General features: G+C 39.7%; 1 protein-coding gene across 7 annotated transcripts in view; it reads right to left on the reverse strand.

Moving 5' to 3' along the window:
• Positions 1–8,133: 8,133 nt before the first annotated feature.
• Positions 8,134–16,633, reverse strand: part of zfpm1 (zinc finger protein, FOG family member 1) — an 87,004-nt gene continuing 78,504 nt past the window's right edge. For 5 of the 7 annotated variants that reach the window (XM_007889352.2, XM_007889350.2, XM_007889353.2 and 2 more), the window contains 2 exons: positions 13,479–13,622; positions 8,134–13,100 (listed from right to left, as the gene is read on the reverse strand). In XM_007889352.2, the coding sequence (XP_007887543.2) occupies positions 10,570–13,100; positions 13,479–13,622 (2,675 nt within the window). In that variant the 3' untranslated portion in view covers positions 8,134–10,569. The remainder of the gene's footprint in view (positions 13,101–13,478; positions 13,623–16,633) is intronic. The other 2 variants (XM_007889355.2, XM_007889354.2) reach the window with 1 other exon arrangement.

Consider the following 16,633-nt stretch of genomic DNA (forward strand, 5'->3'; position numbering starts at 1 on the left):
CTTGGTGGGTTTCTCCATCAGGGAGCTCGCCACTAACTGAGTGAGTGACATTCTTCCAGCAGAAAATGAAATTAAGTGAGCAACGAAATGACTTTCCACTCAGTTGAGCCATTTATTAATTACAGGCGGCCACCAGTAACTCAGACATTTATGATGTCAGAGCTGTTCCCTTGATTGCAATTGTTTACCACTAACCGAGGGGCAAACTGGGAAATTATTTTTGGTGATTTTTGTTTAGAAATTGAACATTTAAATAATAAAATTGTTCCCTCTGCCCATTAGTGAAGTTCAATACACTGTTCCGACATCTGTGCTCTGATTGTGGATGATTCTTATCACACGAAAATGAGGACACTATTAAAGACAAAGTTACCGCAAAGCCTCGGGTTTAGAGACTATCATTTCCAGGCAGAACAGACACCATTCACTTTGATCATTCTGTTACGAACAGAGAAAGATGGAATTCAATCCACAGCGGATCAAGAAAAAGAATCGTTCATGATTTGACGATCGATTCAGAGAGAAGAGTGTGTCAATTTCATGCAGGGCTGACACTGGAGAGAGGAATGGTTTACCTGATGTTTTCCTAAAGAAGATTTAATTGATAACATTTGTCGTTTTTACTTTTTTTAAATGAATTTGAAACAAACTCAGTTTATGAGCAGTGCTGCCATTAAGTAAGAGAACATCTATCTACAATCATTGCTCACCCCTATATATTTACACATAAAGTGAATATTCAGCAAGAGGTTGTAAGAAGGTTATATGCAGGGAGAGCACTTGAATAACCAAAGATGAAGATAATGGGACTGTTTTACTACCTACACTGGTCCCGACCCTTACACACATACTTTACACACTCATTTTCCAGTAGGGTTCATTGGAGGTCAGTATGGTGCAGCTTTACACTGGACAAAGGCATTGTGTGGAGGGGATGAGGTTCCTTTTAAATAACAGGACTCCAGGCGGAAGAGGATATCAGTGGATGCATTTGGATTATGGAAGCATGAGATCTTTCATATGGAGAACTTAAAGAGGTTTTGGTCCATCTTGGGTAAAGATCTTATTTTCAATTAAGCAAAGATTGTACATTCCTCCCAGACTGACCTATTGTCTGACTTTCATCCTTATTTTGGCTGCTCATGTCAGTGCCAGCCCCACGTCAGCTGAGTCTATCTGTCCACCTGTCTCAGTGCTTTTGTTTTTAAGTCGTAGACAATGTTCATTTATAAATGTGACTTATTTTACCTGCGGTTACATTAAGGAACCGTTGCTCCAAAAGGAAACACATTCTTACCAAGAGTAAATATTACTTTTGAAAGCTTTTCTATTACTGTTCAATCAAATGGCAATTGCACCTGATACTAATCTCCCTTGTAAATTTCCAATCTACTGCATTACCCAAAGAGGTTGTGGCTCAGAGATCTCTGTATGGATAGTGGTTGTTAAGTAGCAACGAGCTCACACTAGGTATAATTTTATCACACAAAGGTGCTGTTTAATAAAATACGATCAATATTTAAAACGTCCAAAGTTTATACACTTTGAGATGTCATTTGAACGGCACGCAACTTAAAAAAGCAAGGGTAACAAAAATGAATGTGTTTATCTGTTTTAGATCAGCTGGGTGTCTGAGTCATATGGCGACCTATCAACATGGTCAAGAGTATTCAAACTAGATTGAGAGTTCAATTGCTTACCACCCACACATAGAAATCCTTGTTTCTGGTATGGATTGTGCACTCTCTCCTCAGAGAGCCACATCCTGCTTACCTAATTCCATCGAGCATTAGACATAGGTTGGCAAGAACCAAGGCTTGGGGGCAGGGGAGTGTGCATTGGGGTAACTGCTGGAGTCGAACCAGCTAACCACGCAAGCAAAGAGAGGGCTTTGCTCATAAAAGCCAAGGTCTGTTTATATGAATTATGTTCACGCCTTAATCCAAGAAAAGTTCCTGAAAGTCTTTTGAATTGTCACAGCAGTGCTGATCTACATCACTGATCTGTATTTACTGTGTCTGACAAGTAAAATTGCAGCGCGACTCTGTAATCTAATATCTTTGTCAGCTGGGCATTGTGAGCTGTGTGCTACAGTGAATGCTTGCACACATATATAAAGCTTTAACAAGCCAGTGTATTCTGTGATGCAGTTATTACAACAGTGGTCAACAATTTGCATTTACATTTTATATTTAACATTTACAGTTTGAGTTATTCGTTTAAAGTTTTTTTTCAGTCAGCCGGGTGTCTGACACATGCGTAAGCTGAACAGTATCCAAGCAAATCAAGCTGACATTTCTATGCATCACACCTACACCTGGAAATCCCAGAGATAGATTGTTGGAATGTGCACTCTCTCCCTGGAGAGACACATCCTGCTTACCTAATTCCGGCAAGTATTAGGGCAGGTTGGCCCCAGTGACTGGTCTAGAGGTCCACCATTTAAAGGATATTCATCTAAAGTTATTATTATTGTATCTCACTGATGCTGCAAATTTCCAATATTTCATTACAAGAGAAATGACCTTTTCAATAACCAACTTTGGGGGGAAAAAACACCTCGTTCATCTGCACAAATTTGAGATGCCAGAAATATTTTAATTCCTGTTATTACTTGTCGATATTGCTGATCAGATGATTGCAAGCAGAGCATGAATTTGAGTGCAAGAGACTTTGGCTGAAGCCTGGTTGACAAAACAGAAGACAAGGAGCAGCTAATTGCAATGAATCTACTGCAATTTCATCCATGACCTACTCCAAATCCTAAAGTTTGGTTCCTGCAAAAAGGGGCAAATGCATCATTACACAGTGCAGGTGTTTTGACACGTTACAGAGTTAGCTGATGGAACATATAGGTTATTCCGAGGCATTGTTTCAGTATGAATTTGGATCAAGTGCTTAAGCAACTGTAATCTCGGTTTGTTCTTGACCAACACTAAATTCAGCGATGCCAAGGGGCAGTGGCTCTTTGATATCATAAAGAGGGACTTTCATTATGTGCTGCTGGTTGTGTTAACTCTATCCCCAATATTTGGAGGAGGTAGAAGAACACTTTACAGAACCGGATCCTGAATTCTTCCGAGTAGTGTGATATTCTTCTTACTTCCCCTACAGCTACTTAGTTTGTCAACCCAATTCTCTGTCAGAAAATAATAATCCTTGCATTTGATATAATGCCTTAACACGTTGTTGAGACGTTTCAAAGCACTTCGCAGAATATTCAGCAAAGTGGATTGACTGTGTATTTTGTAGGCAAAATTGAAAATTTCAATGAAAAAAATTCCAAATGATTATTCAGATAAATATCCCACTGTCTTCATGATACACAGTCAGGAACAACTTGATCAACCATTCCACCATTAATTGCAAACCTATTCAAATCCGTAGACTAAATACAAGATTAAAAAATGATAAAAATGATTAAAAAATGATTTAAAGCCAGTTTATAACCAATTAAATGAAACTGAAACAAAATAGTTGCTCCCACTTTCCAAAAACACCCAGAAGGAGCTGGGATGTGAGTTTTAAGAAGCAAATTTTAAAGTTAGAAAAGTTTTTTGGGAAAAAAAAGGTTATTTGGAAGAAACAGGTAGAAAATACTAAAGATATATTAAAAGCTTTATAACATGTTTCTGCAGTTTCATAACAAAGTGCTATTTTTAAATAGGATCCATTAGCTTTAGTAGTCATTAAAGATTTGCAATGAAGTGGATCTCAAAAGATTCATTCATCTATTGAAGTTTCAGCCCTTTTAAATACGTTAGAACTTAGCTGAGCAAGATGAAAAGGGGATGAAATCCTTCAAAGGTAGAGTGAAAACAGCCCATATAGTGCATTTCAACAAGAATAATGCACAGGTAATAAGCAAGTGCTTATGATCTCAAGTGCAGGACCAGGAAATGTAATTATTTTAAAGGATAGTACTGTACTTCACAAAAACAAACAACAGTTCATGAAGCCAAAGAACATCTCTCCTACTCTGTTGCTTATAAATTCGAGAAACCCAATGCATTAGCCTCATCTGCCTGACTCTTTTTCCTTCATTAGAAAAGGTATAAAAGAGAGCAAGACTCTCTTTTATTAGTGGAGTAAAGGGAATGAAATTACATAAAAAATGCTCTACAGTCTATAAAAAAGGCTAAAAGGAAATCACACTTAACTGTATTGTTTTTTCTAAATTAAATTTGTTTTCATTTTTATTTTAAAATCTATTTTGCAATAACTTGACCCAAAACTTTGGATTGTGACTTTCTTGGATGCTGTACTTTCCCATCATTACATGGTGACAGAAGGTTGAAGCAGGAGGGTTCCTTTCCTGATTTTCTCGCATCTTTTAAAGAAATACATTTTAGACAAACAGATCAACGTTACTATGATTAACAGTCAGCCTTGACTGGTTGCATTCATAGTGGACAGACAGCTGCTCTGTGCCAGCAGCAAGTATCCATAGCACTGCATGGACTATAGACTTTAGTGTTTGTGCCACAGTCTTCGTTGTCATCTTGTATGAAAACAAACCCAACTTAAATTGTCCATTTTCCTTCCTGACTCACTATCTGATGTTCCTTGCTGCGGAATTCCTATAGAGGATTATCCTCAGTGGGTTTAATTAAAATCAGTTTAAAGGATGATAACACACACAAACATACGTCCATTTGCTCAGTAGGGCAGCGTGCTAGTTATGCCCTCTACCATAACCACCCATTTTACTCTTCCTTTTATTCCTCTCTTTAATTAATAGTACATTACTTTGGTGTCCACGATTGGCCAATATGGATGAAGTGAAACACAGAGCAATGCTTTAATAAATAATAATCCTTGCATTTGATACGGTACCTTTCATGTGGGGAGGACACCTCCAAGCAGTTCACAGAATATACTCTGAAGTGGAGTGACCGTGAATTTGTAGACAAACCCCGAATACTTTTATATGGCTTTGTAAATATGAACTGCTGTAATTCAATCTCACGGAAAGAAAAATTCGAGCAAGCGAGAGATATGAAAAAAAATGCAACTTATGAAAAATTAATTCCTAACAGTAAAGTGGGTACTGAGTGTCTAATTAATAAAGGGGGGGAGGCGGGGGAGGTTGAAAGAAAATAGCTTTTAATGATTTGAAAGGTTGGATAGACAAGCTGGCATTCTGATATTCTCAATGTGGTGCAGCTCGGTCAAACCGTGCAGAATGAATCATTCTCCAGTGAAGAGCCAATGAAATCTGCAGCCAAGTAACAGCCCACGGAGGCCATAATTAGTCTTACATTTGAGGCGTTGGAGCAGGTTTTAAGGCTGTAATTGCAGCAAAGGAAATTCAATCTTTAAAACACAAAGAGAATGTAATACAGGAATAATAATGTCTTCAGCTACGTATATTAGTTGGAAGACCTTTATTGTACCAAGTGGTTGATGTGGCTGTGTCCCAATGGTGTGAGAAAGATGCAAATGAAGAAGCAACATTATTTGTACGACTAGATCCATGATAATTAAAAAAAATTAATTAAACTAAGTGACATCAGGCTATTCAGGTTTAATTCCTTTCTCATGACGGAGCGTGACTTTTAACTTCATTTCTTTCATATGTTGTGGAATCTGTTTGCTGACCTTATTTTTCAAGGGTTAATCTAACCCTTAAAGCGCTTCGGACTTCAGTAAATTTAATAACACTGGGTAGTTTAAGGGATATTGCTTCTGCAGGAGAAACAGTTTTGTTGTTTGGAAAATTGCAAGAGAGCCTTGCTTCGCATTTATTCACCCTTTGCTCGATTCATCCCCAAAATACATTTATTACACTTTACAGTATATTCTGAGGCACTTTAAAATGTCCTCCCAGTGTGAAAGATGCTGTGTTAAATGTAAGGATTATTTATTTGCTGTATTTTGACACAGTGTTTGTAATGGAGAACAATAGTATATGGTTTATATTGGGAGTCCTGTAGCTCAGTGGTTAGAGCACACGCCTCACAAGCGAGAGATCTGGGTTGGATTCCCGGCAGGGCGAAACCTTGGGCAAGTTTCCTTACTCCACACGCCTAATAATAATCCCTCAAGAAAATAAATAAATAAATTGGTCACTTCAATCCACGACTGTTTGTAGGACACTGTTGTGCACAATTGGCTGCCGCATTTCACCCACAAATGTACAGTCAATTCACTTTACAATCTATTCTGTGAAGCGCCTTGAGAAGTCTAGAAGATGTGAAAAAGCACTATATCAAATGCAAGGATTATTATTATTATAAATGAGGAGACCTTTACTTAGTACAGAATATTTTTTAAAGCAAGCAATTATCTTAACGTGTATTAAAGTTAAATTGCCTAGCTGGAGACTGAGCACATCTAGATGTTGGGTAATGTAACACCTTGTGGGGACGTCCTGTCGAGATCAAACTCACATTTTAAAGCCAGATTGAACGCAGGATTGCCTTCACCTTTCACTAACAGATTAGGTTTTGAACCCAGGTGAAAAAAGATGAAAACCAGATGTTTGGAGGTAAGCAGTTACAGAGCTGGCGGTGGGTGAAAGGTCAAGAAAGACACTTACAGAGAAGCCGAGCTGTAAACGTGATTCCTGACTGTCAGTAAAAAAATGTACTGACCAGCAGAGGATGAGAATATCTTATCAGGTGAGGCTGATGTACCCACCGCCAAGGCTGATAAATATAAGTTGAGAATCACTCTGCAGGCTGTGACAGTTTTCCAGATCACATAGACAGAGACGCTATATAACGTATAAGTGTCACAGGGCGCTGATTAAACAATTGTCACTGGTTTGAAAGGGTCATACAGGATTTTAGCGTGACTGAAATCTTCAAGAAATGCAATTTTAAAAAATTATAAATCTAATAGCTTCATCAGAAAATGTCTTCACCGAATGCCCTCCATGTCCTGCCTCCTTCCCAAGAATTGGTTTTACTTCAGCATCAACCTAATGTCAGTTACGTAAAGCTGAAGAGTTTAACTCGTTTCTGTTGTTTTTATTTAATTAAGCAATTAGTTAGCGCTGACATAACAGCCCTTTTATCAGCAGATTGAAGGCTTCAGAGACACCTGCCATTTCATATTCTGTTATTTCCTTACTAATTAGAAGATTTACAGGAATTCATAGTCCAGGGTGACCCTCCAGTGCTGTGCTGGGGGAAGAGCTGTTCGTCAGAGGTGCTGTCTATTGGATGAGATGATAAACCGATGTCGTGTCTGCCTTTTATAAAGTCAGGTGGAAATTAAAAGATTGTACTCCACTGTTCAAAAAGAGAAGGGATTTTCTCCCCACATCCTGGCCAACAATCTTCTAGATAAAATTGGACATTCACTTCATGGCTCTTTGCGAGATAATGTTGTGCACACATTGGCTGCTGTATTCACCTAGTCATGTAAAGTCATGACACTTTACAGTAAATCTACTTTGTGACATCCTCCTGACATGAAAGGCACTATATCAAATGTGAGGATTATGATTTTATAGACCAGCTCTATAATTTGAAAGCCAGGTAAATAGCTTGTTCTAGAAAGACTGGAATGTGATGATCTTCAAATGAATACAGGTTGGAACAAGAAACAGTAAAAAGGTATAAAATCCATTAACAGAGATAATGAAGGGAAAGGATTTAGATGCAATTATCAGTCATTCATCCTGAGGTTTTGTGGCCAACCTGAAGCTATTGTCAACAATATTGAGGTTATTTGACAAAAAGTCAAAGACTTATTTTAAAACGTTTATAGATCACATTTTCAATATTGTTAGTAATTTGCATCCTACCTTCAAAAGGTTGGGTTGTGTATGGTCTGTGGAGGAGGCAGGCTTATAGGCTGGATGTCCCTTGCTCATTTCATACTTTTCTTTATTAAGTCAACTAGCATCCAAATAAAAATTGTTGAATATTTCAGAAAATATTTCTAGTCATGTCCCATCTTCTTGGATTTATACTGAGTGAAATAGTCAATGCAAACTTTGACTGAAGTGCAATAAGAATGTATGTGTGTGTGTTTTGTGGATAAGCTCTTATTGTGCCATCTACTGGGTGCAATGTGTGAATACAACATCACCTAACAAAAACTTGTAAAGTATAAAAGATATTCAGTTCCAGACATGCAATTACACATTACAAACAAAAGGATTTACACAGACAAAGGAGCCACGTTAGTGCTTCAGATGTCCAATAGGACAATTTATTAGCATGCATAGCTCAAACTAGTGTGTAGTGGGCCAATTCCCAATTGGAAATTAAGAATGACATTCACTTCAACAGCATGATCAGTCTCAAACATGATTAATCACTGAAGGCAGCCTTCAACTGAAAGAGTTGAAAGGTATTGGTCACTACAGTAGCCAAAGTCAGATGTATAAAAGTGCTGAATTCAAAACATAAATATGCTGAAATAGCCTCTACTTCATTTTGCAGAATCTATACAATGCAGTGCAAAAAGAGTGTAAAAATTGTTTTTTTTTGAAAAAAATGAACATCCATTTAGCACTACTTTGCAGAGAGTTACTTATGTCATTGTTTGTTCCACAGATCATCATAATAAACACTGCTCTACAATATAAATAAATTAACAGCACCTTCTGAAAAAGTAAAAAATCTTGTATATCATAAAGTTGTAGGAAAGACACACGTGCAACCAAAGCAGAGGTTTTCCACTATAGGAACAATCATGCAAACAACAAGGCGTTTCAGAGACTGATACATTATGTTTAATCTATACAGACGGAGACCCACATGGGTACTAAACTTCATTTAAAATGTAACTCTTTTCGGAAATCTTTAGAAAATACTTGCAGTCTACAAACTGTGTAGATACAATAATATGTGTTTTTATTGAACTGAGTGATGTAGCACATATCTTCCGGATGAAAGAAGGTCGAGTGATGTTAAAAATATACCACAACACACTTGCAAAATGGCTACAAAGGCATTGTAGGTAACAGTCCACAATCGTAATATTTGGTCAGTAACAAGTTTTGACCCACATGAGGAGATACATCTGCCTGGCAGCACTGTATTTAAGAGGCTTGATTTGTGACAGTGTGTCTTTCGTTTCCCAGCAATACGCATGCAATGAGTTGATTAGTTCTCAGTTGGATGAGCCACTTAGGAAAAGGGTAGGAAGGAAGTGGGAAAAGAAGAAAGAGGAGAGGACAGAGGTGATTCATCTTATCGTCCAATAGCACATCTCTCGACGACGAACCATTTACAATCACCTCTTCACTCTCCACCGTTTTTCCTCCCTCCAAGGTTTAAAGATCTTGACCAGCCAAGACATTTTTTAAAAAAAAACGAAGGAAGTTGCCAGATCGGTGAAGATTAGGAATCATTTACATTTTTAAGTACAGATGAGAGCATTCGTTGTCTGGCATGTTTAATGGTATAGTCAAGTGCATTACAGAAATGAGCTTTCCCTACAAAAATATCGCAATACCAAAGGAAAGCCATCAAACCCACAATACACTGGGATCTACAGATCTTGTGAAGTAAAATTCAACTGTTCAAAGCAAATTATATTTCCTTAAAATCCTTTATTTGCCAATTTCAGATCCAGTTTTAACTTAGCAAAGCTACAATAATCAAAATCACTGACGTGCAGGAAGTACATTTAGCTTTAGCACTGGCTTTAGACCAAAGACCTGATAATAAATACATGAATAAATAAAAAANGAGGGACGTTCCTACTGGTAAGTAGAAAGCACTGAGAAATAAGACAGTGTGAACTAAACAATTATCAGGAATACGAGTAAACTTGTAGAAGTTAATTTAAAAACTACTCTGACCCATTGGGCCACTGTTCAACATTTCAGTAGTACTCAACCATTAGTATTTGTGTGGGGAAAAAAGTTACTGTTTCAATATTTACTTTGGAGTGGTTTCTAGCATCTATGACTACAACTACATACAAATATTGAATGATTCGGCTCAACATAACCCATGTTTGTCAATCACAGCAGTGTCTGCCGCATAATTAAAACGTTTCCAGTCTGCCAAAACAAGCTTTGAAATTCATGATCAGTTTGTTGGCCATGAAACCCTGCTGATTACAAACAGGGCAAAAAGAGGATGTGGCCTGATTAATGGTTTCTTGAGAAATGGAAAAANTATAAAAGGACACGTGAGATTCTGATTGATTTAACATAAGTATCTGCACTGAGTACATTTACGGAGGCCACGTCAAATTAAAACAAATCTAAACCAGGTTCGATCAATTGTCGGTAGTAATATTTTCAAAATAATTACAAATTGAGTTTTGCAATCAACTTACTAAGGGAATCTACTAACATGTACTGTCTATTTTCTGCAAATGAGAAAGTACATTCCTATAATGCACTGCATATGAAATTGTAGGTGAATCTGTTTTAAAAGGTCTAGCCTCAGAAAGACTGAGATTTGAAAGTCCCTCCATCAAGGGGCTTTTCAAACAATTTAGTAAATTGAAAATTTGACCACCAGAAACCAATATTGTGTTTTCATGATTGTTTCTAAGCTGTACAACAGAATGTCCAAAAGATGCTGAGGTGTTGGGTAGTTTGTGCCAAACTTCTGATCACAAGTTCAGAATACAGTGTCACCATGCCAAAACTCATTTAACATGTTCTGAAGTGTGAGAAGAACAGTAATACTTCTTGTGAGCTATAAAGGTTGACAAACTGCTGAATTTGATGTTGCACAAGCGACAGAATCTGTGGTTTCCATTCTGCACAGGGCTTGGGAGAGACATTGCTGTCTGAACAGATTTGTCCACATTAATGGGTGAGATGGGCGATTTGTCCACATTAATGGGTGGGATGGGTGATTTGGAGCCTGGATCCGTGGGAACATCAGGCACAGGGGAGATTTTCACAACTTTAGGGGAGGCAGTCAGTATAGGTTTAGGAGAGATGTTCTCCACAGGGCTTTCACTTGACGACTGGGATGAGACAGATTCTCTTTGATCTTTAGCATTCAAGATGTTCTTCTGAATCTGAGTGCCTGGCTGAAGAGATGAGGCAGGAATTCTAGAATTGTGAGGGCTGCTTTCAGAAATATTGTTTGTCTGGTGTTTGCCTTGTGATGAAGTGTCCATCGTATTGCTCTCGGCTGTGTGCCCAGTTACAGTCTGTTTGGTCAACAGCAAGCCATGAACGTGTTTAAAATGTTCAATAAGATCTCCTTCAATAGGTCCATTAAGTGGACAGTAAGGGCAAACTACTGGAGTACGTTGGGGTGCTGGGGAGGACTTAATGTGAGGGGACAACTGAGGTCTGTCTTGCAAAACATCTGCACTGTAGTGATATACTCCTGGAGAATTATTTGGAGTAATGTACGGGTGGGCCAAGTGTGGACTTTCTGGAACACATTTAGCATTTACGTTTTTTTNGTTCAATTCCTCAGATTGCATAGGAGGGTCTGCAACATCCATTCTGTTGCTCTTTCTGGGTTTCACTGAAATAGTGGATTGTATCTTTGCTTTGACAAGATGTTCCACGTTACTGTGCTGAAGAGCTGTAGCCGGGCAGTAGTACTTCTTATGGGCAAGATAGTTTTCGACATTGTTGAAACTAATTTTGCAGGAGGTACATTCGTGATAGTCTGTCAAAATATTGGGGGCTTGAACTAAAGGTGGAGCGTGGACCGAAGGTTCTTCCTGAATGCGGGATTTTTTGCTGAGATCAATGGGTCCATCTACATCCGAACTGGAGCCCGGTGATGAAGTTGCACTGGATCGAGTTAACATGTAACCTGTTGACACAGAAAGAGCATCAGTAGACTTTGAAGAGAGCGGCAGCGATTCTTGCTTTATTTTTAAAGCTTCTGCATTGTTGGGCAGCCCACTGCATTGAAGCACTGCTGCTGAAGGGCTATGGACGGACACTTCATTTGCAGGAGGTGGGGGCAGAGGCTGATGTCCGGCGCTGTGGATCTCGTACAGCTTCCTACGCTTGCGAGTGCGTACATTTTGCTGGAGGAATGGCACTTTCCCACTGTTTGGCCTTCGAAGAGGAGGGTCGTGTCTGGAAGCGCAGTAGAAGCGCTTGTGCACCACGTAGGTTTCATGTCGGGTGAACCTTATATTGCAAGCCTCACACACAGTCCGGTTGGGGTCATCTTCCAAGTCATCGAGGGAATTGCTTGGACTCTGGCTCCCTTCACTGACTCTACTAAGGCTGTCTCCTTCGGACGAGGTGTCCTTTGTGACATTCTCCTCCGTTTTGATTTCTGGTGGTTTAACGTCCACATTTGCTGTTTGCGGGTCTGCTTCTGGATCAGTCTGAGAGGATGACGCCACCTGATTTTCGACGGCAGGCGCAGGACTGGGAGACTCCTGGTCAGTTACGCTGGGAGGTGCAGGCTGTTTGGGAGGCTCAGCGGCGGCATTGTCCGGCTGCTGGTGTCGGCTGGAACAATACAGCCGTTTGTGTACCAAATAGTTGTTGACGTTATTGAACGTAATGTCACACTCGTAGCAGGTTGCTCCTTTCTGAATAGGAGCGCCCGCATAAAGCAGAGGGTAATTATTCACCCCTTGCTTCAGTCTGCTGTGAACCAACTCCGACATTTTGGCGAGGATTTCTGAAGCTTGTGGAAACGTGGAAGTTTCGTGATTGAACATGTACGGTATTAACACGGTCCCTTCTGGCATCACCGACGCTGCCCCATAATGGACTGGACTGGAGGCTGGTGTTGGGCTTGAACGCTCAGACTTCACTTTGACCACAGGTGTGCTCCTCGGCGACGAGGCGCTGGAGGAATGATCATTGGTCGGATTTGCCTGACCTTCCAAGGTCTTCTCACTCTCGCTCTCAGATTGTGAATTTACACCTCTCTGAGGCTCCTCTTTGATCTTCACAGCTCGATTGGCTTCCTCGGGAACCTCTTTTCTGGAAGCTGGAGTGCCCCGCTCATCCGTGCCCTTTGCTTCCTCAGTACCGTGCTGAGACTCAAGAGCTTGGTGACCCTCTATGTGCTTGGCTAGCTCGGTTTCGCTTCTCAATTGCTTATGGCATTGACTGCACTGAAATGCCCCTTGTAGGAGATGCAGTGAGCTGTGCTGCTGCAAGCTTGATTCGGAATCACCAACAAACTCGCACTGGCTACACTTCAGGCTTGCGGAAGGATCCGCGACCTTCAAACCTGGGATGAACAGAGATAAAAGGAAACAAACTAAATATTGATACTAAAATGATTCATCTGTATTTTGCAATGAACATGAAGCACACATCTGTCTCTCATTTCCCGTTAGTTACATTCACTCTATGAACAGAACTGGCAATATGCTTGCAAGCTCAAGAGCTTTCCCACAGCTTCAAGTTTTATTTGGTGCCATGCGTTTTATTGATACAGGGTAAGTCTTGATGTTTTGCGGAAGTTTTTCTAACATTTGCAACAAAAAAAATCTAAAGTTTGACAAAAACATGTTTGCACAGGAAATGCAGTAAGTATACCCGAAACATGCCACAGTACAAAATAATCCTAAAATGAGTGCAGAGGTTGTGTGCTTCTCTTGCTTACCTGATAAAGGAGGGACAGATAGACCTGTTGCAGGGGAGTACAAGTCACTCTTTGAACCTGGCTGGCAGGCCATGTGATTGGTAACCAGATGAGTATACAGGATGTCTCTTGTGGTTGCGACAAATCCACAGCCCTGACAAACACCTGTGTCAAACCACACCACAACAATCTTAGTGCTATGTCCTTTTCTCATCCACATCCACTCTCTCACATCTAGATCTTTGGGGAGCAAAGGGCACATCTCCCACCCATCTCAGAATTATTGCCTCCTGCACTGAAATAAGGCTATTCACCTAATAAACCAACAAATCATGAGCTTATTGGCAGAAATGCTGGGATGACTTATTAGGTCTTAAAGGCTCATCAAATCACCTAGAATTCCTTACTGATTCCTAAAAAGATCTACTGTGTTAGCAATCTGGATTAATAATCCTAAAATACTATTACTGGGTAATTACAGTAGATAGCAGAATGGGCTCAATAACAGAATCATTCAATACTACAGCAAAGAAACAGGCCATTTGGCCCATTGCATCTGCTCTGGTATTTTTCTCCATGTGAGTCATCTAATCTAATTCCAATCTCCCGCTTGTTCCACGTATCTTTTAATGCTCCTCTTTTCAAGTATCCATGTAAAAGAATCTCTGGATTCTGCCTCGTCAATGGTTTGTGGAATGGAATTCCACATTCCAACCCTCCTCGATGCATGTACCGTAGCAAAGTCTACACAGTACTAAAAGAAACATCCGTCTCTAAAGTTATTTATACTGCACTGCACTTATTAGATTGGCATTCTTGGCTTTCATCTTTGTCGTCAAGCCTCCTATTTCAGAGCCCATGGATAGTTTGAGGTAAGAGTTACAGCAGCCGACTTACTGTTTAGAAATTCTAAGAACCACACTGAGAACTTTTTATTGATTCAATCTTTTAACATTGCCAAATGATTTTTTTTTGTCCTTGGGACTTTTATCTGAAGGAGCACATTGGGATGTAGACTATCCTTACCTCTCCTCAAGCTCCAGTGATGACTGAACTTACTATTCTGGCCCATCCATCTTAGTGACATGGCAATAACACTAAAAAATTCTGTCTGGGTCTAAAATCACCCCCTCATAGTCTAACAAAGGAAATGAACGACAATTTTTTTTTAGACACATGAAAATCCATCACCATGGTTAAGAATATCCAAACTAGGAAGAGTTCAACGGATGCAAATGTAGAACTCCACTCAATGAAACTACTTACGTTTTGCATTAAAGTTCCCTCTGTCCATGATAACTAGTATTAGCAACGTACTATTTATATTAAAACTAAATAGCTTCCCACTCTTAAATTCCTAATATTCTCACCCTGGCTTCAACCAAGACCCTGGCTCACGTACAAATTGTGGTGTAGAAAACACAATGTTCTTAAAGCTGCAAAAAGACTCTTTTGCAAGCAACTGGATATGCGCATCCCATTGTAACATGTGTTACATTGACCACCTTGAGGAAACTCTTCTGTGATGCACTCGGGAGTAGATCACATTGAGACCAGGTCAGTGTAACCTTTGGTCACTGGCAAGAATTACTGGACACAAGTATAAATATCCTCTTACCATCATATCCAGCAATTTTGATTGCATTGCAAAATCCCATAACTAAGTGCACACTGCCTACAGATTACAGTCACTACACTTTACAGAAACTTGGGAGTCATTTTGAAGTGATGAGGCACAATACACAGGACAGTTAAAATGTGGTTTCTGTGCTGAGAAAATGCATCTTCCCATCACACTGATAGACTGCATTAGGTAACTAGGCACAGGTCCAAGATGTGAGAGTAATCCCAGTGCTTTATACATAGCAGGAAACTAGGTCAGGCTCATCCCTCACACTGGCCAGCGGATAAATGCAACTGGAGCAAAGCCATCATTTTATCCTCGGGTAAAACTGACTAAATCCACTGCCGTTTGAATCGTGGTGAACAGAGGCTGCACGTGGCTTTAAACATGCAGGTGCACAACTCTGCTTCTCTGAGCACAGGAGATAACACTGGCCCAGTAAACCCTCACTGTTCTCAACTCTGCAATATAACTGCAGCATCAGACTGCTGTGCCATATAGTGCACATGAAAGACAGAAGCAAGTACATATTTAAAAAAAAGTACTACTTTTCCCAGACAGTTCATTTTAAGAAAGGAAGACTTGGCAAACAAGATACCAAAGTGCATGAAACTAACTGCTGTGGCTGATGGTACATAATCAATCGATAGCAACTTTGCTGATTTCTGTATCCACAGTGTGGCAATAGCAACAACGCTGTGTGAGAGAATTCAGGACAACTGTCAAAAGTGGGGCAGTAGGTTGTGGAAAAACTATTTAGGACGTGAGCTCACTGAGTGTTTGTTGGGGCAAAAGAGGGGATAGGAAAAACATGATGGAATATTATACCTTCCCATGTATGAATCAGACAGCAAAATATTAATGATGAACACTACAACCTCCAGCTTCCAGACACGTGATATACAGAAGCTCTACAAGGTAAACCAACAATTCTCAGTAAATAAACTCATCATTTGTGCACACGTAATTACTTCATCTCAACATGTGTACAGATTACTCCAGGCCATCTCTCCCTTCTTTATGCAGTAGAAACAGTGATGCTGCATCAGACTAAAGCATCTCAAAGAGCTAAACGTTTATAGAAAGTGCTGTTCTAAAAAGCTTTTTGATCAAAGACAGAGCCGTTGTTTTGGTCACGAAGTTCCATGCCACCCAGGGCAAAAGCTTCCAAGGCTTTTAGACATAAAAAGTCCAATTACATATGTGCAAATGATGCAGAATTTTCCCACAAAAAAGCCTGTCATTTTAACTTGCTAGAAACTAGGTCCTCCTTTTTTAAAAAAAACACTATTTTCATAGGATTTAATTCGGAGAAAACTAAAGATAGTAATTGAATACAATATTATAGATTTGTGTGATTTTCTTCATAGTCTTTTTCAGTACTTAATCTCGACTGGGTGTATCAGAGACTGGTAAATACTGAGTAACACTGGGATCCAGGCTGTTTGCTTTGGGACTGAAGATGGCACATTTACGAGAACCGATGAGCTGAATAGTGCCCTATATTCTGAACAAGTCACTACACGAGTAAGCAGTATATTAGACATGGGAT

The sequence above is a fragment of the Callorhinchus milii genome, unplaced genomic scaffold (assembly GCF_018977255.1).
Source record: "Callorhinchus milii isolate IMCB2004 unplaced genomic scaffold, IMCB_Cmil_1.0 Scaffold14, whole genome shotgun sequence".
Classification (NCBI taxonomy): domain Eukaryota; kingdom Metazoa; phylum Chordata; class Chondrichthyes; order Chimaeriformes; family Callorhinchidae; genus Callorhinchus; species Callorhinchus milii.